General features: G+C 34.8%; 2 protein-coding genes across 2 annotated transcripts; one reads left to right on the top strand and one right to left on the bottom strand.

Moving 5' to 3' along the window:
* Positions 1-588: 588 nt before the first annotated feature.
* Positions 589-12336, bottom strand: LOC120633454. The gene is given in 10 exon segments (XM_039903663.1): positions 589-820; positions 1351-2696; positions 3198-3430; positions 4833-5038; positions 5258-5470; positions 5702-6612; positions 6986-7107; positions 9535-9641; positions 9818-11154; positions 12142-12336. Coding segments are annotated over 10 exon segments (4902 nt in total).
* A 765-nt stretch (positions 12337-13101) lies between these two features.
* LOC120633450 (carboxylesterase 4A-like) lies at positions 13102-16025 on the top strand. The gene is made up of 4 exons (XM_039903658.1): positions 13102-13132; positions 13694-13890; positions 14308-15593; positions 15668-16025. The coding sequence occupies exons 1-4, from the start codon at positions 13102-13104 to the stop codon at positions 15843-15845; spliced, it is 1692 nt and encodes a 563-aa protein (XP_039759592.1). The 3' UTR covers positions 15846-16025.
* Positions 16026-26896: the final 10871 nt, after the last annotated feature.

The raw sequence follows: 26896 nt of genomic DNA, 5'->3' as shown, positions 1-26896 counted from the left end.
TTTTATTAAAACTTGAGAAGTTTTTCTCCTTTTTACATATTATATATTATTCTAATTTATGAAAACTCTAAATAAAATAAATAACGTAATTTTTGAAATCAAGTTCCATCTTATTCTGACGTTATGAAGTGTTCGGAGTCTAAAATAACTATCAACGCCTACAAGTTGTTCGTACTGGGGGTCAGGGTACAGGTTCGGTGTTACTGAAAATACGTTCAAGTTTGTTTCAAGGCCCAAATTTATAGTAGGTATATATTGAATATTATTTTGATATTCAATTTTTAACCCCCGACGCCAAGGTGTTATACGTTTTACGTGTCCATGGGTGTGTGTGTCTGTCTGTGGTCTCGTATCTCCCGAAATGATGAACCGATTAAGAGTTTTTTTGGTTTTTGAAAGGTGAATTAGTCGGGAGTGCATTTAGCTATGTTAATGCAAATCGGTCCAAGATAGCCTCATCCAAAAATGGCGGATTAGATATTTTTTCTCAACTCTCACAATGTGGGAAAAGGCTTGACTAGTAGAATAATGCAAACTACATCAAAAGAAGGACTTTTAAAAAAAATTATTAATATATTATTTGTTACTTTACAGTTCATCATGAGTCTCTTTTTCTGGACTTTGGACCACTCCATCGACGGCCAAATTTAAATATTTAGCCAAAAAGTCTTTCCAGAATTGCTCCCTTTTACCCAAAGGATCACTTTTCATCCGAAGATTCTTCGTAATGTGTAGATAATCTGTTTTATCACTTCCCTTTTCGATTGGCTTCCATTTGAAATCATTTAATACGTTGTCATCTTCATTAGGTGTAGGGTTTCTGAAATAAGAGGTTTTTTTATCTAGAGTTTCTTACCGTAATATTTTTTTGATAAACGTTCAAAATTGAAAAAGCTGATCCATTAACGAGGTGACCCAAAATCTGGTGCTATTATAGCACAAATGATAAGCCTCGCAATCCAGTGGGGAAACAGCGCCAGCGCCGCAAGAGTGTCTTGCTCTGTAATTATTATTATAGTTCAAGTTATGGTAATTGTTTTCGATACTGTCTGTAGACATGTCTCAAACTGATAACCAAAAAAAAGAGCCACCGCGGACGCTTTGCAGACTTGAAACGTATGCAAACGCAGGGAAAATATTTTAGTTGAACAGAAAAAAAACCTATTTCTTTTAAAACTAAATATTTAATAGCAAATCTAATAAAGAAGAAGCTTGATTACGTTTACTGAGCAGGCACCACGCCACGTACTCGGCGGGTCACATAACAAAAAATGATTAACATAATATGCTGTTAACTGTACAATAAATTATCACCCGATGTTTGCACTATTTTGAAAAAAAAAATCATACCCTGTTTTCGCAAAGTTTGCCCATAATCGCACCATTTTCTTCAGAACTTTACTTTCGTTTTGTTCACTTACAAGTTTCTGTAGTTCTTCATAGTTGCTTTTGATGCGATTACAAATATGTAAATAACATAATTCATCAATGATAGTTGCCCCCCATGGCTCTATACTAAAACGTGTGTATTTCGTTATGGTATTTATATTTTCATTCAGAGATCCTCTAAAATCGAACATATAGTAGTATACTGGTGACTGCGATTTCATAGCAAGTGTTTTAGCTGCAAGATCTAAAGCATAGTTTTGCAGTAAGTCACCCATATATAGAGCGTATTCTAATATGTTACCATAGTAAAAGTAGCCTTCTTTAAAATAAAATGTTAAAATCTCTTTTATTGCTTCATCATATATAGCACTTTTACGAACAAAAGTATAGTTTGACCGTACAGGAAATAAGAAGAGAAAATCAGCACCTTCTTCTATTAATCTAGGTTCAAAAATATAATGCGTAGCCAAATCTAAGCCTTCTCTCGAGTTCATACCAATCATGATTGGAACATCATTAACAATTTTCATATTCTCAGGGAGGGCCATTAACACAGTGTCGTCATTGCTATTTTCTATGACAGGTGCAAACGGGAATATGCTTAGCTGTGAATTGTTTATTTGGTCTACATCAAGCAAGCTACCATCTTTGTCAATCAACGCTTGCGGATCTAATTTCTGTAGTTCTTCAAGTAAAATTTCACTATCGTCAGTTGTAATATTAAACAACTTCCCAAATTTAAAAGCCCTGTCTCTTTGATTTCTTCCAAAAAAGGTTGCTTCTAAAGCCGTTCCACTTTGCATGATTACACCACTAAAAAGACTCTTAGCCTTCTCACTATGTAGTAAAATGTCCGCAAGAACTGCACCACCACGACTGCCCATTAACGTAACACGTTGAGGGTCACCACCAAAAACTTTTATATTCTCTTTAATCCAATTTAGGCCTAAAATAAAGTCCCTTACTCCATTATTAGGTGGAATGATATCGTCCATTGCAGTCAGGTAGCCAAACAAAGTAAGCCGATGGCTTATAGTGACAACAATTACATTTTCCTCCATAAAAAGTTCTGGAGAGTAAGTCTCAGTGCCGTTAAAACCTGTTCTAAAGTTGTCATTATAATCAAAAACTATGACTGGTGCAGTGCCTTCTAGGTTTGACGTAAATATGCTGATAAAGAGACAGTCTTCAGAGCCAGATATGCCGAACGGTTCCATTATTCGAGATCTTGTGTTATATTGTAGACATGTCGGCTTGTTGTCGAAGGCTTCAAGGTTGTTTTCCCAACCTTGATGTGGAATAGGAGGCTGAAAGTTATAAGGAAATAGTATTCGTACAATATGAATAAGGTGAGAAAAAGAAAAAAAGAGTTAAAGCAATCAGTTTGTTAAAAAATACTGAAATTTGTTGAAGTTACTAGTGTTATATTAATCGTGCACAAACTTGTCTTTGATGAATTAAACGAGCTAATAATCTATGGTTTTTGGGTCGTTTTTTTCACCGAATTTTCATGGCCACCCTGTGGCTCAATCGTCAAACCTTCATGTCATTGCCATACAATTTACATATGAAACAAAACTGGGAAGTGGGTCAAATTAAATATGCAAACATTTGATTACAGACAGACACCAGAACAGGTGAAACTAAATAAAAGCTTGTAACAAACTGCTTCTAAAACTTTTTAAATCATATTGACACAGTTTTAATATTCCGCAAAGTAAAAATATCGATGGGCAATTGGGATACTAAATGAATTTTCCAGCGCATTCAATGAAGTTGTAAAGTAATAAGTCAAATTTAAAATCTACCTTGAAGCGTAATTTTCCAACTGGTGGTTCAGCGTACGGAACACCCTTAAACGAATAATAATTTTGCTTTTTCAGAAACGTCCTTTCAACTTTTCCTGTTAACACTCCGTATTTCGTTTTCACTTCCGCCGTTTCAATTTCGTCGCTTTCCACAGATTTCGTATCATCTTTATTGCATATACAAAGATTTATTGAAGCTACTAAAATTAAAATTTTATAGGACTTCATTTTAGGTTATTATTTAGTTGAAAATTAGTCAAAACATCTTTAATGCACTAGGGATTATTTTTTTGTGATAGATAAGCCATTACTAGGTTATTCGATTTTTATCAATATTTGATAACAATAAGCGATTCTTTAAGCCAATTAAACTACTACTCATAAATTATGTGATATGGAAAACTGATAACTTAGATCTCTTTTAAATATTTTTTTATATACAAATGTTATACCGGCTAATGTCATAATATCCCTACTAATATTATGAATGTTAATGTAAGTTTGTTTGTTACGCTCTCACGCAAAAACTACTTAACCGATCCTCATGAAACTTTGTTCACATATTCTTGGAAGTGTTAGAAGTAATATAGAATACTTTTTATCCCGACATTAAGCTCGGTTCCTTTGGGAGAGAGGATGAAAGTGTTTGACGATTTTACACCATAACTCCGACAAATTATAAACGATTTAAATAATTATTTTTGTACTATAGAGGTTATATTATGTGTTAAATTTTTCCTAAACTTTGTGTGGATCTAAATGTGGTTGGAGATAGAGGACAGAACTCCTCAGCGGACAGCCGAAAACCCCTCAATTAAGGCTTAGCGATACTGAATACTTTAATTTTTTGTAGAACTACAACTAAATTGAACGCCACATCAAAAAACAAAATCAAACGCAGACGAAGTTGCGGGCAATAGCTAGTACGTATTAAATATAAACTAAAATTGACTAAAAACCTAGTTATTAGTACTGTAATCTTATGTCCGTTGTGTTGTGTTGTCCGTTCTCCGTTATTCCATTAGTCACCTCGTGCGACATCCGCGAGGAGAAGAGGGTTGGTCTATAAAAATTAATACTTTTTATATAAGCAGAATGCTTAAGAAAATTTCTATCTATCTTCTGTCCGTTTTAAATCATGTAGATAAATAATGTAGATGCTAATCGCATACGGGTGCACACACAAGAGCACCCGTATGCGATAAGCATCTTTAGCATCTTCTCATAGGCCGTTGTTGCTTAAGATAATGAAGATAATTCAATTATCTTAACCTACAAGGGTTTATGAGTATGAAAAGATGAATAAAAAACAAGGATACCTACGGTCCATTGTCCTAAGGTCAAAAAGAGCATGTACATAAGTAACTCAAAAAGTTAGAGCTGCGTGACGGGGACCCGATCCACACAAAGGGGAAGCCGAAACCTTACCCATTAGGCTAATAACATTCGTAAATTTATTTCTATTTATGAATATTATAAAAAAAGTAAATGCATATAAAACCTCATTTCTATAGTAACAGATTAAATTAATGGGTAGAGCAAAGCAAAGCAGAGCAAGCAAAACCATAGAGTTCACATTTATTTATTTAGTGTTTTATTAGTTTTGTTTAAAATGAGTATTCAATTAATGTTTACCACGTATTTACAATTCATCTTTTATATCTTTGACAACACCGTTGACAGCTAGTTTTTCATACTTTTCTATGAAATCATCCCAAAATTTTACCCTGTCTTTGTATATATTTGGTTGCATTTTTAACTTATCGCTTATAACTAAACACTGTTTGTTATCTTTTGTGGCTGGTTTCCAAATAAAATCACTGCCAGGAGGTGTAGGGTTTCTGAAAAAATATATAAATGTATATTAACTACAATACAACAACTACAAATATTGTATCGACAGTGAATATAATAATCACCGGGGTTGTAAGTTTAGTTACGAGAACAAGGATTGTCAAATGCATGTTACGAATATTTGTTTTTATATTTTCCGTTTAGCTTAATACTATTAACTATTAGTCTACGATAATTCTCATTCAAATATGAAAACAAGTTCTTACCCAGTTTTAGCGAAATCGGTAAAAAGTTTGACCATCGTTCTTAAAACTTTAATTTCTTCAGAGTCCCCACTCTCCAATAATTGCTTATACATTTTTCTTTGTGCCTGACAAACAAATAGATAGCACAGTTCATCGCCTGTAGACGCTCCCCAAGTACCATCAAGAGTTACCGCTTCTTCTAAAATCTTCTTCTTGCGGAAGTTTAATTCACCGCTATAGTCAAACATGTAGTAGTAAATAGATGTATCAGAAGTATTTGTGTATTTACGTACAGAGTAATCGATGGGATAAAAACTAGTCATGTCTCCCAAAAAGGTAATATACTCTCCCGGTTTGCTTATTTTGACATAGCCCTCTTCAAAGTAGAAATCTTTAACGTCTTCGATAGCTTTATGGTATATGTTGTCATTGATTTTAAAATGATAGCTTACTCTTCTCGGGAACAAGAGAACAAAATCCCGGTCGGCAAATGTGAGGAAATTTGGCATGTGAAGATAACGTTCAACCATTTCTATGGCTTCCCTTGAATTAAAACCAATCATCACTGGTATTGATAGTTCTAATGGATTGTCTTCTGGGAGTTTAGTGAACACCGCATCATCATGTTCAATTTCCAGTACAGGTCCAAACTGTATGACACCTCTTTGATAAGCTCTGGCTTCATCGGCATCAACTGATAAAAGTTCCGATTCTGTTATTCTGAACGCTGATATTTCTGACATACGTTCAATAAACGATTCACTTGTCGTGGCCTTTTCTTTAAGATGTTCTGAGAGAGCAATAGCCCTTTTTTTCGGATTATTAGTGATGTATAACGGATTAAAAGAAGTCTCACTTTGCATTATTGCTGCACTAAATAAATCTTTAGCTTTTGGAGAGTGCAATAGTATGTCTACGATTACTCCTCCACCATAGTTACCCATTAGAGTTACTTTTGATGGATCTCCTCCAAAGTTTTTAATGTTTTCTTTAATCCATTTCAAAGCCATTATTATGTCTCTTAGACCATTGTTGCCAGGAAGTAATTTATCTTCAAATGATACAAAACCCAGGGATCCTAATCTGTAATTTACGGTTACTATAATAACACCTTCTTTCATAAAGAAGTCGTTTCCATACTCTTTAGTAGCGTTGTATGAAACTCTAAAGTTCTCATTGTACAGAAATACTATAACAGGCAGATTATTCTCATTATTCGGAGGTTTTGGTGTATGAATGCTCAAATGCAAACAGTCTTCATCGCCTGTGAATCCGTAACTTTTAACGTTCCTTTGAGGCAAATAAAATTGCGCGCAATTTTTTCGAACGTTTTTTGCTTCCAATACGTCATTCCATCCTGGATGAGGCACTGGTGCCTGCAACGTAATAAGTTTTAAATTTCAAAATAATAAGTTTATACTTCTAGTCATGACATGTTGTGGCTCGGTAATGGGTTCACAATGATGATTATTAAAGTTTAGTTTAAATTAAGTTTAAAAAACGAAATTTGGTAGTCTGTCTTATTTACTACAATAATGTAACCATTTAATTTAACAATTATAAATTAATTATAAGAATGCATTATATGCATACGTATATTCTAAGTATTTATTATTTATAAAAAAAATATTCATCAGTCATCTTAGTACCCATAACACAAGCTACGCTTACTTTGGGGCTAGGTGGCGATGTGTGTATTGTCTTAGTATATTTATCTTTATCTATATACGGAAGGCTAAACATACTCACCCTAAACCTTAGTTTTCCAATAGGCGGTTCAGCATATGGTATGCTCAAATACGAATAATATGTTTCACCAGGATATATTGATTTAACTTCTAATCCAGATATCCTTCCCGATTTCGTTTCAACTATCACATTTCCAACTACTATATTTAGACTTATCATAAAAAAAATTGCTAAAGTAACTCTATATAGAGCCATTATTATAAAATTATTAATTTTGTTAAGTACATTTGTTTACAGTCCTTACATATGTGTTTATGACTGACGTGTTCTATAGATTATTTTGTAATCTGAGTAGCATTTAGTGATAGCGTAGGCGCTATTATTGACTTAACCGCAAGCTGATAATGTTCGCGGTAATTCTTTTGTATCGGATTAAAATAATTAGTCACTAATCTTGGTGTTTATGAGCAATAAACTGAATAGTTTTATGCTCCTGGGTTTATTGGTCAAGGTATTCGATGTCTATTCAACGCAGAAATCCAATTCCGTCTGACTTTAGGTACAGAAATTTCGTATTAAGTTTTCGAATAATGCACATATTATACCGAACTGACTTGTTAGCATTCGGGGTCGGGCCTAAATTGCGGTCTTCTGTTAAAAAAAAATTGCAGGAGTTAGAAAAATGGCACTGTGAGCCCCTGTGCCTCGAAGAACCGGTTATTATCACTAACCTAGTAGTTAAACCTATCCTATTCCTATCCCATATGAGAGGAGGCTTGTAGCCAGTAAATAAATATACGACGACAATACAAACATCGCTATCTAGCCCTAAAGTAAGCGTAGCTTCACACCAAAGCACGGGTCTCCTCCCAAAAATAGAAGTGGTTTAGGCCGTAGTCCACCATACTGGCCCAGTGCGGATTGGTGGACTCCACACACCTTCGAGAACATTATGTACTCCTAGGCATACAGGTTTCTGTGAGATATGTTAATTATTTGAATCACTTAAAACGAACATAACTTAGAAAAGTTAGAGGTGCAGAGATTCGAACTCGGCCCTCCGAAAGTGAACTCGAGTTCCTACCCAATGCGCTATCACCGCTTCACAACTTATACTAAGAATATTTTTATAAAAAAATATAGATAAATACTTACATACAGAGAAACACTACGATTCTGAAAATCATTCATGTTCATCACACAAACATTTTCCACTTGTGGGAATCGAACCCAAAGCCTTGGACACAAAAGGTGGGTCGCTAACCACTGCGCCAATCGGCCGTCAACAATATATCTTGATAGAATAGTGTAATTTTTTGTTAAATTATCTTAGCCTCTTTCGATTAATAATATATTAGAAGACTGACTGTCTTCAAAAAAGTGTCCGTGTAAATTAAGTTTTCACTCACGAATTGGGAGCCTATTATTATAATTTATGTTAGTTTGCTAGAGATAAGGCAAATGAGTTCGTGAAAAGCCGTAAAAGTGATTGTCTTATTATATATAGAATGTCTTATTTTATGTAAGGACATACAATAACCTGTACTGTACATGTAACCTTACCATATCGCCTCATTTTGCATACATAAAAAAAAAGAAACAATGTGAAATGTCTCTATATGAACGTGAAGAAGAAGAAGTCTTTATTGCACATACAAAAAGAAAGCTAGGTTAACAAAACGAACGATAAAACAAAATATATGCGCGAAGGCGGCCTTATCAACGTGGATACTAACAGGAAAAAATAAACTACTAGTAGATGTTGTACGCTTTCTTCGACCGCTTTGTTATGGTTTTTTACAAATACCGTGGAAAGCGTTTGTTTTCCTGCGATTAAAAATATTACTCTCCATCCTTTTAACTAATTCTATGCCAAAAATTAAGTTGGTTGCTTAGTGATTATTGTGAACGAAGGACAAACAAACACACTTTCGCATTTATAATATTAATAAGGATTGCATAACATCTTTAGCATTGCGATACTATAGACAGTGGCGTGCATAGAGGGTATGCACAGGGTATACAGATGATATAAAATTAGGAAAATTTCCAGTACGAGTTATAAAAAACATATGGGTAGTCTTTTTATAACTCTTACAATGCCTATCATAAAGTCTTTCATAACTCGTACTGGAGATTTTCTTCAGTTTATATCATCTGCATACCCTGTGCATACCCTCTATGCACGCCACTGACTATAGACCACTCACCATGAAAATATGGTACGAATAAAATAATGACACTTCCAAATCAACCCAAATCCCAATCCAACAAATTGTACTCAAGGGCGTGGCGTAAAGGTGCCACTAAGCACCGTGCAAAAATTTAAAAAAAAAGTTGTTTTGTGCGTTTTACCGTAAAATTATTTTGCATTTTCAATACGTCTCCCATACTTGGAGATACATGAAGAAAATGCTACAATCAATCATATTAGAATCACGATAATTGAAATAATATATGCAAATCAAAACAATAAAACACAAAAACCTATAATTCATCCTTTTTATTTTTCTCATCTTTCTTTGTTGTGATCAGTCCAAGTTCGGCTTTCTTTTCCCACTTTTTAATAAATTCGTCCCAAAAATTAAACCTTTTCTCCCATAAGTGTTTCCCTATTTTTATGTCTTTGCCAATATGCAGATATTGTTTAGTTTCCAAGTTATATGCAGGCCATTGAATCTCGTTAAATGGATTATCATTATCAGAAGTGGGATTTCTGAAAGAAAACAAAGTTTTATATTTATAATACGCCTTAAGTAAAATTTACTAAGAATAAGTTTATGAATGTTAATGTTTAATTTCATTACAGCCGTTTTTCGAAAACAAATTTAATACGAAATCTGCTTGTTTTATTTAGCAAAAGTGAATGTCATGCTAATTTTTGATACTCACCCATATTTTATAAAGTTTGCCCACATTTTTACCAATTTCATTAGCATTTTCAGCTCTTGAGAGTCGGTCCGCTTATGGATATTATATTTGTCATTGAGATTCGGGCATCTGAACAAATAGCAGAGTTCGTCTCCGGTGGCAGCTCCCCACGTACCGTCTTCAACCGCTGCCATCTTTAAAAGGTTCAACTTATTCTCATTCAAATCGCTATGGTAGTCAAATAGGTAGTAATAAACATTACTTATAGATTTGTTGGAATACATCCGTGCAGCGTAATCTATACCGTATGATTTGATATCCCCAATGTAGGTTATGTATTCCGAGATACTGTCTACTGTCACCTCGCCATTTGTAAAATAAAATTTCTTTAATTCATCTATCGCCTCGTAAAAAGCGTCGTGTAAAGGGTCAAATTTAATTTTCGAACGTAAAGGCATTAAAAGTGGAAAATCTTTTTGAACCATTCTAAGCCAATGCGGTTCTGAAAGGAACATCAGAGAAGCCGCCAATCCCTCCCGGGAGTTAAGCCCGATCATAATGGGAATGTTTATATTCTCTGTCGAATTTTCCGGATATTCGGTTACGAGGCCGTCCGGGTCTTTCTCGACAATGGGACCAAATGTTAGTATACCTCTTTGGTTTTCCTTGTAATAATCATCCGGTGAAGCTCGTAGTTCTTCGTCTAATAACTTTGAACTGGGTACTTGATTTAGCTCTTGTAAAAGTTTATCATCGTTCGTAGTAGGTATTTGGAGTAATTTCCCTAGTTTAAAGGCTCTTTCTCGAACATTCTCTTGCAAGTAGGTAGAGCATAGAGCCGTGTCGCTTTGAAGTATGGCTGAGCGGAATAGTGTACGTGCTTTCGATCGTATCAGCAAATCTACTGCAGCGGCGCCCCCTCGTGAGCCCAACAGTGTAATCTTTTCAGGATCGCCCCCAAATTTTTTTATATTTTTCGATATCCATTCTAATCCAGCAACTATGTCCTTTAAGCCAGCGTTACCAGGCGAGTTTTTATTTTCGAAGGAAAGGAAACCAAACACTGAGAGTCTGTGAGCTATTGTAACAACCACTATGTCTTCTTCTATGAAGAAGTCTGGTGCGTAATCTCTTGTTTTGTTGTAGGAGTTCTGAAGGCGTTCGCTGTGAAGAAACACGACTACGGGCCGTTTGTTCTTATCTAGGTCTGGTGTGAAAATGTCAAGGTATAGGCAATCTTCGCGTCCGTACTGCCCAAAGGGTTGCCCTTTATGTATAACGATATTATATTGTACGCAGGCTGGTTTCATTTTTGTAGCCGATAACACGCCGTTCCATGGCTCAATATTTTGTGGCACCTGAAATATTTTAAGGTAATGTGCATAAATGTGATAAAGATATTCTTTTAAATTTTTCGATTTCGTACTAAGATGTGCTTCCTAAGTATACCGATAACGTACGATTTTTAGAGACTTCATTTAAAAAAAGTTACGGACGTCGGTATAAAAATAAATCAGCTAAACATAAACCATTCAATATGCATAGCAAAGTTAAAAAGGAAATTGTATTTAGAGCTGAAAAAAATTCTACTTATATTATAAATGCGAAAGTTTGAATGGATTTGACTTAAATTAGAAATATATATAGATGGACTAGCTACTTTTTATCCTGAAAAAATGCACGGTTCACTCGGCATTTATGAACATAAAAGTGTTTGTCTCGGTGCGCCTTGCCTGACAGAAATGATAACTTAAATTTAAATTAGTAAACTATTTAATATTGATATTGTTTAACTTGAAAAATAAGGGATTTATTATTTTTATTGACTAATAATATATTTTATTGTAAAATGTACACTATAATTTTTTAAATGTACATCATAATTATAATTATTTAATCCTATAAAAGTAATAATTTGTATACCGCTGCCGCATGCCGTATCCGTGAGAGAAAGGGTAGCCAGACTGACTGGTGCCGTAACGTAATGTAGCGATTTACCTTCCCTAGGAAGTTATCACTTCAAAAAAACGCTGCCCAAGCCGAAGGTGATTGCTAGAGTGAGGAATAAATAAAATAGTTTTTTGGAATTATATATTTGGCTGGTGGGAGGCACTAAACGATTTAGTGTTCCGGCGCGATGTCACGTAAAAACCGATTAGGAGTATGAGTACCATACTCCCTAACAGGATAGCCCGCTACGCATCTTAGACTGCATCATCACTTACCACCAGGTGAGATTGCATAAATCATCCCATAAAACTATCGTAATGCCGCAAGAAAACTGGTTCAGCTTCTTATGCTAGAATGTTATTCAAATAGCAAAGAAAACACACTGTCGCAGTTACCTGAAATCTCAAGTCCTTGACAGGCGGAGCGGCGAACGGTATTCCCATAAAGGCGTGGTATGTTTTCTTTTCAAATATCGTCTTAAACGTTTTCCCAGATACACGTCCATGAGTAGTTTCGACCACACTTTTGGCTAAAGTAAAATTTAGGAACAACAAAATGTAAAGCGTTGTGTTCAAAATCAATTTATACATTGTTATCTTAACGCCACCGTGGTGTTGATGAATATAAAAATGAACACTGTAGTGTTCATATGGATAGGTACTGAGTAATAATGTGATAAGAATTATCTTTATAATTTTAGTTTTATTGAGAAGTTAGACATTATCGAGTTGCTAGGAATCATTGAGTGTCGCTACAGATTTTAAAGGGATGCGGTAGTCACTAAACATTTCTTGATTGCCTGCAAACCGTAAAAACAAAAAAGCAAGCTGTAGCTTAGCTGGGGTTTTAAAATCTAGCACATATTGGATAGAAGCAGGCGCTACTTTGCGGATATCTATTGTATATAATGAAAATTAAGCTTAATAATTGTTTTAACAATTGGGACAAAATATTAATAGCTCAGCATGTGAATTCGGCTTAGATGGTATCAATATGACATAATCTGATATTACTATGATATTAGAAAATGGTTTGATGTATGGCGCGCAATTATTGTTCCAAACCTGCCGAGAAAATAAAGCTACAATGTTAAGATGGGGTTCAAACAATCATGATAGACTATTAACACAAGATAGATGAAATATAGAACAGATTAATTCCCAACGTTTTTTTATGACTAGTAATCTAGTCGTAAAAAAACTTAACGCATTAAACTTTTTTCGACTATTACAGATATAGATATATTTTCTGGGCTATTTATTATGGGATGAAATAAAAAATACAATAAAGCAAGGATGGCTGCCAATTTGGATTATGCTTCATTTAATTTTAGCAAACTTTAAAAAAAAGTGGAAATGGGCAAATGTGGATTGGGGTATGGAGCAGGTACGTATGGCTTATTAGCATATTAAGTCGCGTTGTATTATTAATAATAAATAAATAAATATGCTACACAATACACACATCGCCATCTAGCCCCAAAGTAAGCATAGCTTGTGTTATGGGTACTAAGATGACTGATGAATAATTATATGAATAATATACATAAATACTTATAATATAATAGATAAACACCCAGACACTGAAAAACATTCATGTTCATCACACAAACATTGTCCAGTTGTGGGAATCGAACCCACGGCCTTGGTTCAGAAAGCAGGGTCGCTGCTCACTGCGCCATTCGGCCATCAAATAGTAATAATAGTCCACCAATCCGCACTGGGCCAGCGTGTTAGATAGAGTACGGACTTGACCCATTGTCAGACCCGTGTCCTTTAGAGGGCTTGTAATGGTTTGATATGATGAAGATTCATATTCTGAATGTTCTGAATTCGAATCCAGTGTCACGCTCTTAAATTATGTTATTCGAAGATTATTTTGAAAATACGTTCACGGTATTTTGCAATACACTTGCTTTTGAAATCCGTGAATAATCATTGATTTTAGTAATGCATCTGGGTGGGTGGTTACGATGCATTGTCTTTATAACTTTAATTTATTATGTTAATTCCACCATCTCTTTAAATAAACATGGAATAACTATTATTGGTAGAAAGTTAAAAACGATATTTGGAAATAAACCTTACGTCGCTTTTTATAAAATTCCGTTTGCCGAACCGCCAGTAAATACACTGAGATTCAAGGTAAGCAGTTTGATACGTTTTTTTAATTGCAAAACTTAGTTACTGCACCCTCGTTACCAACGTATTATTGTCCCACTACGGGACAGGGGTCCCTTTCAGAATGAAAAGGGTATAGGCCAAATGTAAATTGGTTCACACATCTTGGAAAACATCTAAGAGAACTTTCAGGTATATAAATGTCAAGGTAGACTTCAAGCAGTCTTCGCTCTTCGCTCTCAACTCTCGCAAGATAGGAAAATGATTGTATACGGGTTTCTTCACGATATTTTTCTTTACAGTTAAAACAAATAACGTTTAATTGCTTCTAACGCCTGAAGACCTTACTACCAGCCTCAGTAAAGTTATTCACATACTTAACATTATTATTTAAAACTTAACTAAGTTATTTAAGTTTATGTTCATTTTATTGAATAACAGCCGCCAGAGGAAAACCATTCTTTATTCGCACGCCTCATTTCTGACTTCAGTACTCCTTATTCAAACCTCACTTTGAATGACGAAGATCGTCTGTATCTATCCATTTTTACACCACAAACAAAAAATAAAACGGAAAATTTCCCGGTTCTAGTGTGGATACATGAATATTCAAATTACCATGGACCCGATTTTTTTATAGAGGAAGAAGTGATAATAGCAAAAGTTTCATTCAGAACAGATATCCTCGGCTTCTTAAATACAGAAGATGAATATGCTAAAGGAAATATGGGAGCTAAAGACATATTGATGGCGCTTAAATGGGTGCGTGAGAACATAAGTTATTTTAATGGTGACCCTAATAGAGTTAAGATAATGGGTTCGGGAATAGCATCTACGGCTGTTGCATCAATGTTACTGTCGCCAGCTGCTGAGGATTTGTTCAAAAGAGCTGTAATATTTGATGGTAGTGCATTATCACCTGCTGATTTCAGAGACTCTAAGAATAAAGTAGTTAAAAAAATATATTGGAAACTAAAAGGACGTAAGGATAAGTTTAATAAAAAACAACTATATCATATTCTCGCTAATGCTTCTTACCATGAACTAGTATCAGCAAGCTACAATCTTTACGATAGTTCAGAAGTCAGAGATAATCAAAGATTGATTAACTCTTTTAGCTGTTCAGTGGAAACTGAAGCTAAGGGAGCGTTTATGTATACACATCCATTAATTCAATATGAAAGTAAATTAATTAATAGTAATGTTGATGTGATATTTGGATATACAACTCTAGCAAATTTATACAAATTACAAGGGCTGGCAAGCAAACGAGAACTTCTAAACTATTTAGATTATAATTTTCAATACTTGTTGCCATTCGAAGGAACGCCTCATGAATACGGTTCTATACGGTATATAAAAATAAGGCAGCATATAAAAGATTTTTATTTCTTAAATGGCACCATAACGGAGCGAAGTCTGAGACGATACGCTAAGTATCTCTCAGATCAAGTAATATACCCTTTGCTGCGTCAGGCGTTATTGCATAGCAAGATTTCACATAGCAACGTGTACTTGTACCGATTTGCTTATCATGGATCTATAAATGTTGGCTGGAAGACATCGGTGCCCAACTTAAATTGGACCGGAGCTACGTTGGGGGACGAAATCTGTTACCTATTCAAATGTAAATCAAAAACAGATGACTATAAAAGACATGAAGCATCCAATGAAAGGCACTTCGTTAGTAAAATAGTCAGGCTGTTAGCAAACTTTGCTAAATACGGGTAAGAACTAAATTAATTGTGGACTGTTATTTTTAGAATTATATTCCATAGCTAATTACTGTCTTTTGTTCCAGAAATCCCACTCCCCAACTTAGTGATAATATTTTAGGCAATTTGCAATGGAACCCGTTGAAAAGGAATGAGAAATTACAAGTGATGAATTTAGGACGGAGATTTAGAATGATCGACGTCCCTGAAGAGAAAAGGATGACTTTTTGGGATCAATTAAGGAAAGAGTTGCTGCAAAATTAGTTCTCCTAATTATTTGAACGTCTAGTTTGTCAAGTGGTTAGCATCTTCGACTCCGGATCGAGAGATTACTGGGTTCGATTCGGGTGCCAAAAATCTGTTGTTTCTTTTAAAAATTTCTCAGTACCATCTTGGGTTTAGGAAATGAGCGACGTCCTTGGAAGAGCACATTAAGCTGTCGGTGTCGTTTATTATCCTTAACATGACGTGATAATACGTGTTGATGCACACAAAGCAGCATGTCGATTGAAAACATCCGATAGACAGGAGCAATTATAAGTTACTTGTCAACTACTTTACGGTAAAATCTGCCATACGAACCTATGACAGAGTAACAAACAGGCAGACTTGGCGTTTTAAAAGTAGTTAAATTAAATGAATTTTGATTTTGAATTAATTTAGTAATACCGAACTGACAATAAAGTATAAACTGAAAAACCTTAACCTTAACTCTCAAATCGAGGCAGCTAAATTTGTTTATGCTAAATGAGTTTCTTGTTTTGTTTAATTCTAATTTTTATGTTTATAATTATAATTAGCGTAAGTGTAATTTCTATTTTTATAATTATTGTGTTTTGTTGTTATCATTTATTTATTTGTCAAGTGGTTAGCATCTTCGACTCCGGATCGAGAGATTACTGGGTTCGATTCGGGTGCCAAAAATCTGTTGTTTCTTTTAAAAATTTCTCAGTACCATCTTGGGTTTAGGAAATGAGCGACGTCCTTGGAAGAGCACATTAAGCTGTCGGTGTCGTTTATTATCCTTAACATGACGTGATAATACGTGTTGATGCACACAAAGCAGCATTCAGTGTGGTTTGTGTATCGAAATAAATAAATCTTATTAAAACCTCGATATTAAAATCAGAATCAAGACTAATCTAAAAAACACCTGCAAACCCTCACATTTCTAACATTATTGGCAATTGTAGTGATCGTATTGCCATTAAGGTAAACAAGTTTACTGAAGACATTCGCACGGCTGAACTCTATGCGATGTCACGTACAAGTTCTATTCCAATTTGAAAGGTCAACAAAGGCTCGTTGGTTCTTGGGAGTCGGTCCGACAATAAAGACTTCGAAATTAGCCATTTGGGCACTTCAATATTCTGCAAGTTTGTTTGGACTCTGTAAATACAAAAAACCGTGGCGGTTTCCTATTAAAGCTGCTCGTACATTTAACATTTCTAATTTACGAACCGCGTTGTTTCTTGCGTGTTCTTCGAATGATGTAGTAGATAGGGACCTGAGGGTTTTGGAAGTTCAGAGTTGGAAGGAAGTTTCTTCTGCCCACCTCCGGTGAAGAAATTTGCTTGAATCAGGCCAAAGCTCTGCCAGGGCTGTAGAGCTTTGATGATCATTATTCTTTGTGATTAAGGTGTCATCATCATATCAACCCATTACCGGCCCACTACAGGGCACTAGTCTCCTCAACAATGAGAAGGTGTAAAGGCCGTAGTCCACCACGCTGGCCTAGTGCAGATTGATGGACGTCACACACCTATGAGTACATTATGGAAAACTTTCAGGTATGCAGGTTTTCTCACGATGTTATTCTTCACCGTTCTTCACCGAAGCAATTGGTATTTTGATTGCTTAAAATAATTAAGGATTCAGGATTAAGGTGTACTAATTTACAGCCTATTAATTTTCTTCTGCTTTGCAAAGTCTTCCTTTTTCGCATTCGGGTTTGAGAGCAGAAACTCTGACAGTAACCAACAACGCTAACCCGTCTCCGCCGGGTTTTTTTTAATAAATACCTTACAATATTTTGCCAGCCTTAGATTGTAATTGAACGAATGAATGGATAGACTTTGATTTTATATCAAAGAAAAAATTGGTTAGTGATACAAAAAAGTAGTTACAGAGAGTTATTTAAGAAAATAAAATAACTACGTATAATAATTTTACCAAATCGTGAAAAGGGGATAACCATTTATTCAGATATATGGTCAAGAACAACATCTCTTTTTTCGCTGTGAAGACGACCTACATCCTTAGCAATAATATAATTGCGTAAGTGTATTTGCACTTCTTTGACGCCCTAATTAATCAACCAATCAAAGTGATTTTTGGCAAAGAGTTATTTGAAACGACGTAAAACAATATAGGCTACTTTTTATCCCAGGATAACGAACGGCTCCCACGGGATTTGTGAAGAAGAACGTGGGCAACAGCTAGTAGATCATATTTATTGATAGTTTAAGTTCTTTCAATCAGGTATACAGAAAGCATTTGCCTGAATAGTTACAATAGTAACAAGACACGTGCGACTGAATGTCCGTTTTCAATCTGGCGCACAAAAAAAACCAGTGGAAATAGTTTGTAAGTAGGTCAGAGTTCAAGGGCCTTTATATATAATGTGCTGTGCGAGGATGCTGTGAGCGGTAATCTCACACAGGCACGTTTGTCCGAAAAAGTAAATAAAATAATCACGACTATCACATGGTATATTAATGATCTTATGAAAACCGTCAAAAAGAAAATACCTAGCTGCTTATCTGGGATATGCTTTGGCGTAACAGATACGGGCTCCATGCAATCTGTTATGTCCTGTCAAAATTGCTGGGAAGAAGCGCATCGGCCGCAAGAGGAAGACTCGGTTTGAAAGAAAAAAAAAAATCATAAAACAGCAAAAATTCTCCTTTTATCCGAGTTATATATAAATTTTAGGGTAGACAGTGCTTCTGCGCATGAATTAAGTGCACGCCACTGGTTGTAGATAGATATGTTTTACGTTCGATTTTATTACGTTAGTTTTCCTTACCTTGTTTCATTTACTCTGAAATTAATCTACTCTCTACCGGGGCGCCACCAAAATTTGACGCTCATTGATTTACATTTATCCGAAATATCACAGCAAAAAACAATGATTAAAAATGATTTAAAATTTTAAAATGTTAATAATGGAAAACAGAGAGGTTGAGATTTTTGCTAATTTCCTCTCGGTAGAATCCAGCTACCGTTCCAGTCTTGTTAAAGTGCTTATAAAGCAGGCCTACTCGACATACGTGAGTTTTGCATTTAAAATACTTATTTGGGGTCCCCTGCCATGCCGCTAACATTAAAAAGCATCCTCGCATCACTATGAATAAACAAAGTTAGTTTTTTTTTTTTTTTTAATACGGCTCGATTGTACAGTTACATTGACAACGGACGCACCGAGTGTTATCAATTTATCATTTGATTGATTGCTTTGAAAATCGACAGACAGGCAAAACAAATGGTTTATAGTTGGAGCTATCGGATGAAAACGTTGCCCTGAGGTAAACACGTATTCATTTCAGTGTGCTTATTCAGTCTTAATTAAAGCCCAAAATGTTATGTCACTATATTTGACTTTTGCTTTACCATTTAATAAACCGATATCCAGCTAAGAACCTGATATGATGTCCTATCGATTGTCTGACACTTGGAAACCTGTTATTATCATAATGTCAGTATATTAATATGGTCCTACAACTTCAAACGCTTAACGCACAGAATAAGGCTTTATTAGTCAAAGAGTATACGATTAAACCAAAAAATGCAAAACACATATAATCGCTCTAATATTTTAAAGCAAACTATCCTTCATAGACTGTGTTTATAAAATTCCATTCCAACGTCATTTGATGCTCAAAAATGGAATAATGCCCGTAAACAGAAGTTTTTATTTCAAGTTTATTTTTATGAAAATAGTTATGCAATTAATAAACAAAACAAGACAAAATTTTGTTTAAATGAAGAACTCTTAATACTTTTTATGTTAAACTAATCTTTATGAGACAACCTTGATTCCATACCTCGCAGAGCACGTTTAGCCGTCGATCCCAATCATAGTCAGAGTTTTAGAGCTTCTTTTCGAAGCACGTCAACATTTAATAAAGGTGGCCTGTGAATAGCAGAGCACTCATTAGGCTGATAACCGCAGAGAAGCATTAATTAAGTCAAAGAGTTTGTTCATGACAAGGTTGCTAGGAAGCAGCTGGCTCCGCTTTCATTCCTCTAAAGATAATGAACGTTTAATTTGAAAATTGATGATATAGGGAAAAACTTTGACAAAAAAAAACTACTTTATGCGTTGACTAAGTTATAACGTAGCAAGGTAAGTAACTAGTAGTTAATTTTTGCTTTTTAGTTGTTCTACAAATCCGGTTATTTTGTTAATACCTTTTTTACGCGTTTTAGTAGCCCTTTTCGATTATAGGAGCATAAGATATAATAGCAAAATGTCAACTGCTCATACCCTTTTACAAAATATTGCTTTTCCCGAAGCGTCCCCGTTCCCGAGGCGTTAATGGTTGAGGAGTTCTCCTGGCACTTCACCATCAGCTCCGTTATCGTGACTTGCATAAATTGCTTAACTAAATCCAAAATAAAAAATCCAAAAGTGCTATACTTATTATTGCATAGTTCCGGCGGCCATCTGTTGTCTTCATCATCAGATTCACTTGACCAAATGGTACTTTTCGAAAGAAATGCTCTTGTTGCGTTAAAAAATACTCAAATCGAAATCAAATCCAATCCCTCGAATATAGTTCACTGAATCAAAATGGGACCACCTCTGAAATATTATCAAAATCGGTTTATAATAATTGGCGGAGTAACAAATACTTATACAAAAAAAAACAATCTAATTGAGAATGACAAATGACAAAATCTAATCGAGAATCATTTATCCGTACTTTTTTATGTCGATTGAAAACATCCGATAGACAGGAGCAATTATAAGTTACTTGTCAACTACTTTACGGTAAAATCTGCCATACGAACCTATGACAGAGTTACAAACAGGCAGACTTGGCGTTTTAAAAGTAGTTAAATTAAATGAATTTTGATTTTGAATTAGAATTTGATGTAATACCGAACTGACAATATAGTATAAACTGAAAAACCTTAATCTTTACTCTCAAATCGAGGCAGCTAAATTTGTTTATGCTAAATGAGTTTCTTGTTTTGTTTAATTCTAATTTTTATGTTTATAATTATAATTAACGTAAGTGTAATTTCTATTTTTATAATTATTGTGTTTTGTTGTTATCATTTATAAAATAAAATAAGTAATACAACTAATGCAATTAGCACTGAAAAGCGCAGCGGCCGGCGCGGTTGTCAGTTCAGTTGGATGCTGGGGCAAACTGAAAATCATCAGAAATTTTTTCATAATTACTGCTGCCAATTGCCACAATGTTATGTTACCTGATACTATAATGTATTTTTGTTTTTTGTAACTATATTAACAAAATAATTAAGCATGGCCATAAAGTTATTTATTTTTAAGTTATTAATATTAATGAATCGAGTCGTTAATTAACAAAACGTTAATTAAATATGTTATCCCAAAACATTATTGTAATAATGCGTTATTACGTTACAAAAGAATGTTGATAGACCCGAAAAATGTTGAAACACCGGGATAATTAATAACTTTTGATATCATAAAATTCTATCCAGTTAGCAAATTATGATTAACGACTTGAAATATGCAAATTCATTCATTCACCAGATTTTCATACCCCTGCAGTTTTTCCTTTAGTAAAATATTGGATATAGGCATTGAGTTTTACTAATAGAGAAGACACTAGTCATCATGTGTTTGGTTCAGATACTGTGCTAAATCTTAAGTAGGTATAGTCCAAATACTCACTAACTTTATGAGTTCTCGACCTTCGTGCGTTTTATATTCGGTATCAGCCAATAAGTATGACGATACTGCTGATTGCGCGAACGGCCAAGCTACACTCGCAGCTAACTTCCACGACGACATAATGTTCGATTCGAAATATATATATAATTTGTCGGTCAACTGGCGCCGTGGGCAGCGACCCTGCTTTCCGAGTCAAGGCTGTGGATTCGTTTCTCTCAACTGGAAAATGTTTATGCGATGAACATGAATGTTTTTCAGTGTCTGGGTGTTTATTTGTATATTATAAGTATTTATGTATTATTCATAAAAATATTCATCATTTATCTCAGCATCCTTAGCACAAGCTACACTTTCTTTGAGGCTAGATGGCGATGTATACATTGCCGTAGTATGAATTACATAAATTTTTATTGTACACCTCATAAAGAGACACGAAAATTTAAAATAATATTTTTAGTACTGCATAAAATCTTTAAACTAAATAGCAATTTATAATATCTGGATTTCTTCTGGTCCGGTCTGGTGGGAGGCTTTGGCTAGTTATCACCCTACCGAAAAAGACGTAACACCAAGCTATTCAGCGTTCCGGGACGATGTCGAGAAGAAACAGATTAGGATTATGGGCTTAATATAAATGCAATCCATAATCTAACAGGTCATTTTAGACTGCACCATAACTTGCCATTAGTTGAGATAACAGTCAAGGGCTGACATACAGGGAAAATACAGGTTTTTATATTAGTTCCCTGTATCCAAAACAACAATAAACTCAGTTAGTGCCACAGTACGGACACAGAGCTCTTTCTGCTAATTACACTTCACCCATTACGTTTTGTTAACCATAAAAACTGATGCCCTGAACCATTACTGGACTTTATTGCGTCGTAAATAGAGTTTAAAATTGAACACATACGATTCCTTTACGTTTCTGACCGCGATATAAAATTCCCATTAGCTGATTGATGCTGTTAACTGGATAATTAATCGTAGATTTGACGGCTTGCGTCCATTTATTAAACCCTGATGTAAAAAGAGGGGTGTATTATCAAAATTAAGCTTAATTTGCTATACTCCGCGAAAAGCAGGAGAATCTGTGTGGTGTAATTTATAATTTCTTCAATCCTTATACCCCACACCAAACAGATCTTCGGCAATATACCCTCTACGCACGTTTCGCTCCGAAACCGGAGCATCATCAGGAGATGTTGACTTTACAATGAATAATTGATGTTTACTTAACAATTATTCATTGTAAAGTCAACATCTCCTGATGATGCTCCGGTTTCGGAGCGAAACGTGCGTAGAGGGTATATTGCCGAAGATCTGTTTGGTGTGGGGTATAAGGATTGAAGAAATTATAAATTACACCACACAGATTCTCCTGCTTTTCGCGGAGTATAGCAAATTAAGCTTAATTTTGATAATATATCATGGATTTCAGCAAAGTAACGCCTGCTTCTATCCAATATTTAAAAGAGGGGTGATATAAGGCGTGACTGGTACTCGCATGTCTGTGTTCATGTGCAATTGAATACGGTTACACAATTTGAAGAAGTGTTTAATTAAATCAGACATTATATTCATCATATCAAGACATTATCGGCCCACTACAGAGCACGTGTCTCCTCCGACTATGAGAAGCGATGAAGATGACATTATATTGGTGACAGTTAATTGCATGACATGGCCAAATTCTATTTCAGTAAGCAACGTTGCATGTTGCAATTTCCGAGTCGTCGAGTAATTAAAAGTTTTGAAATAACCAAAATATTAAAAGGAATGGTATAGCTAGGGAAGCGGTGATAGCGCATTGGGTAGGAACTTCACTTCACATTCGGGGGGCTGAGTTCGAATCCAAGACCGCACCTCTAACTTTTCTTTTAACTTTTTTTTGTTAGGTGCGTTTTAAGTAAATTAAAAAATATCACTTGCTTCAACGGTGAAGGAAAATATCGTGAGGCAACCTGCATGCTTGAGAGTTTTACATGTTCTCAAAGGTGTGTGGAGTCCACCAATCCGCACTGGGCCAGCGTGGTGGACTACGGCCTTAACCCCTTCTCATTGTGGGAGGAGACCCGTGCTCTGTATTGGGCCGGTAATGGCTTGATGTGATGCTGATAGCTAGGGCAATTTGATGAATAGGTATTTGAAAAAGCTATTGCTGTGCCGAGCCTGTCTTCCCTAGAGTGCGATAGGGATAGATGTTGCTCAGACCGATTTTAACACAAAAAATTTTACCAGATCGATGATACATATTCCCCCGTTTTATCATTTAAGCTCAGTCGATTTAATTATTTTTGGCATGGAAACTTACGTAAATTAAAAAATCATTCATCGTATATTTTATTGTTGACCGCATATAAATATATAGTTTTTTTTTTTTAAATAAAAATTGTACACAAAAGTATACAATTCGGCAGCCTTGTCGCCATCTCTATGTATCATATATTTGACGGCCGACTGGCGCAGTGGGCAGCGACCCTGCTTTCTGAGTCCAAGGCCGTGGGTTCGATTCCCACAACTGGAAATTGTTTGTGTGATGAGCAAAAGTGTTTTTCAGTGTCTGGGTGTTTATATGTATTTTCTAAGTATTATATTTATTATTAGTATTATATATAATTATTATATATAATTCATAAAAATATTCATCAGTCATCTTAGTACCCATAACACAAGCTACGCTTACTTTGGGGCTAGGTGGCGATGTGTGTATTGTCGTAGTATATTTATTTATTTATATTTATTATTTTTTTGTGTGTCCTCTAAACATCGCTCTATGAAGGTGTATTATTGGTCGTTCTGTGTTATTGACATATTGACATCTACACTAGATTTTGATTTTACGAGAAAAAATAATTGCTCTAGAGGATTCATAGTCTATGTTTTAGACTTTTTTTTATTTTATATCAAAATTTTAATAAATAGAATAGTGATCTTACGTCAAATTTTCGTTACAGCTATTTTTGTATTTTTTTTTAATTTTTGATGTTTCACTTGCTTGAAAACGGACATAACTTAATACTTTGTATAATTTTTAAATCTTATTTATTGCACCACCTACCTCTTTTCTACGTTTTTTCCTTTTACGCCATTGGTTGCCTGGAAGAAATCGCTATGTAGCGATAAGGCCACCAAATTGTACTCTCTTGATTGTATTTATATCTTTGTAACTACTTTTTGTTTCTTTGGTGTACAATAAAAGTGTATTCATTCATTCATTCATTCATAACTTAAAAAGTTAGAGATGCGTGCTGGGATTCGAACTCGGCCTCCTGAAAGTAATCCGAAGTCTCAACCACTAAGCTATCACTGAACCCGAGTACTCTTGCATTAGTCGGTAATTCCCTCTTAGCCTTCCTCCTCGTGAAATGTGAGTCGTGTACATGTTCTGGGTCGGTGCTTAGACAAGTCGTTACGTAGCTAATTAGCCCGCTCGTATGAAATGACGAATATGTTATCATAGTTTGAAACCAATAGGCTTGTCTTGTCAGCTCAAGGAGTCTGTCATAATATAGCGAGCACTATATTCGCTCGGACGGACAAATTGACCCTCTGGCATGCAAAGAGAATATAAATCACGGCGTTGGCATGACCTCCCAGACAGGACAACTTGCGGATTAGACCGTGATAATTTAGTTTGTATACGCCCATGCCGGAATGGCCAGATCTTTTAGTCTGAAAGGTTTGAGCAATGATTTTATTAGGAACACTGATAATGAAAATGCATTTAATAAAATATTTAAACATACCTCATAGAGGAATGCTTTTATTCTTTAAATGTCTTTTTTTTTATTTTGAGCATCCGCAATAAAATCGGTTTGCCTACGATGGCTTACTTATGTTTTTAATATTCATAAAACTGTATTTATTGCACAAAAAAATGGCTGCGCCCAAATTGAGTTACATAACATAATTAGATTTATTTATATATTTTATTATAAATGTAACATAATGTATTGTGCTTAATAAATCTAAATTAAAATGTGGTTTGTCCGTTTATTAAACAGATTCATGCAGGGTGTTTGCAAATATCACTTTTACAAAATAATACACGATCAATCAATAGCTTCTTCTTACTAACTTAGATTATGCTGATGCCTGTTATGTAGACTTGACTGAGGATCTTCTTGATAAGCTGGAGCGACTGCAAAATGTATGTATTAGATTTATATTTGGCCTCAGGAAATTTGATCATATCTCAGATTATCGGAATTAACTGAAGTGGCTTTCTATAAGGCTTCGGCGTAATTTGCATGTATTATCTATCCTGTCCTCCTTTAAAGAACGTTTCAAATTTCCTTGGCCGTGCACATCCCGAGGCTCTCAGCGATCCACCAGAGAAAATATTGTAAGAATGGTAAAATGTGTCATTTACTGTAAAAGCGGCAACGCTGTGGAATGCACTCCCTGATGTCATTCGACGTAATAAGTCCCTGGCGATTTTTGAAAGTCGTGTAAGGAGGGACTATTTGTCATTATAAATATGTTAATACTATATGTGTATGTATGTGTATTTACGTATATATATAAACATATATATTTATATATATGATTACATTTTTTATTTTATTTAACTATCTATGTAATTTAATGTTTAAATCTATTTATTTATTTACTTTATTTCTTGTTAGCAGGGCCACATACACTAACTACGAGTAAATAAAAGAAAAAGAACTACATAATTTATGAATAACTATAAGACAAATGAATGAAAGAAAACATTAAACGTTATAACATATTAAAATAGCGTACTATAGTGACGCTTTGCGACTATTGAAGTAAAGGTCATTCAATATTCTCAGAGTATCTCAACAATTCACGGAACAATGCTGTCCACCCGTCGTGGAATAGATCCCATTGAGCATTGCTGTCCAAGAGCGTATTGAGATAATATTAAATAATTAAATTAACATTTTTTTCTATCCATAAGTAATTGTATGTAAAGAATTGCGTTTTCCCGTCACTCATTGCCTTATTCCGTTAGTTAGGGTAGCCTGAAAGAGATCAGTTTAAGTGATAAGGCCGCCTTTTGCACATAACTTCGTTCGCGAGGGCTCTTACAGATGATTTTTTTGCCATCAGAAGAAAACGAATAGCATCCTTGATGAGAAGAACGTGGGTAAGCAGTAACGGCATTCTGAAAGCATTAATAAATCGATACGACTCTCCGATTTACAAGCTGTATATTAAACTCCACCTCGGGCTGCCTGGATGCCGAAATTCTAATTTGTAACTTTTTGTATATTAATAATACATGTCTGTTTTTTTTTTTTTGATTTAGTTAAGTTTTTAATTATTCTGTTATGTAATAGTGTAGATGGGCTATAGTCACCAAAAAAAATAAAATAACTATATTTAAGTGTGTGTTAATAAAATAATTAATATAGGCTTGTAAAACGAGCTTCAACATTTTGTTTATTCCCCT

This window comes from Pararge aegeria, chromosome 21 (assembly GCF_905163445.1).
Source record: "Pararge aegeria chromosome 21, ilParAegt1.1, whole genome shotgun sequence".
In the NCBI taxonomy this organism is placed as follows: domain Eukaryota; kingdom Metazoa; phylum Arthropoda; class Insecta; order Lepidoptera; family Nymphalidae; genus Pararge; species Pararge aegeria.
This window is presented reverse-complemented; position numbering and strand designations above follow the sequence as displayed.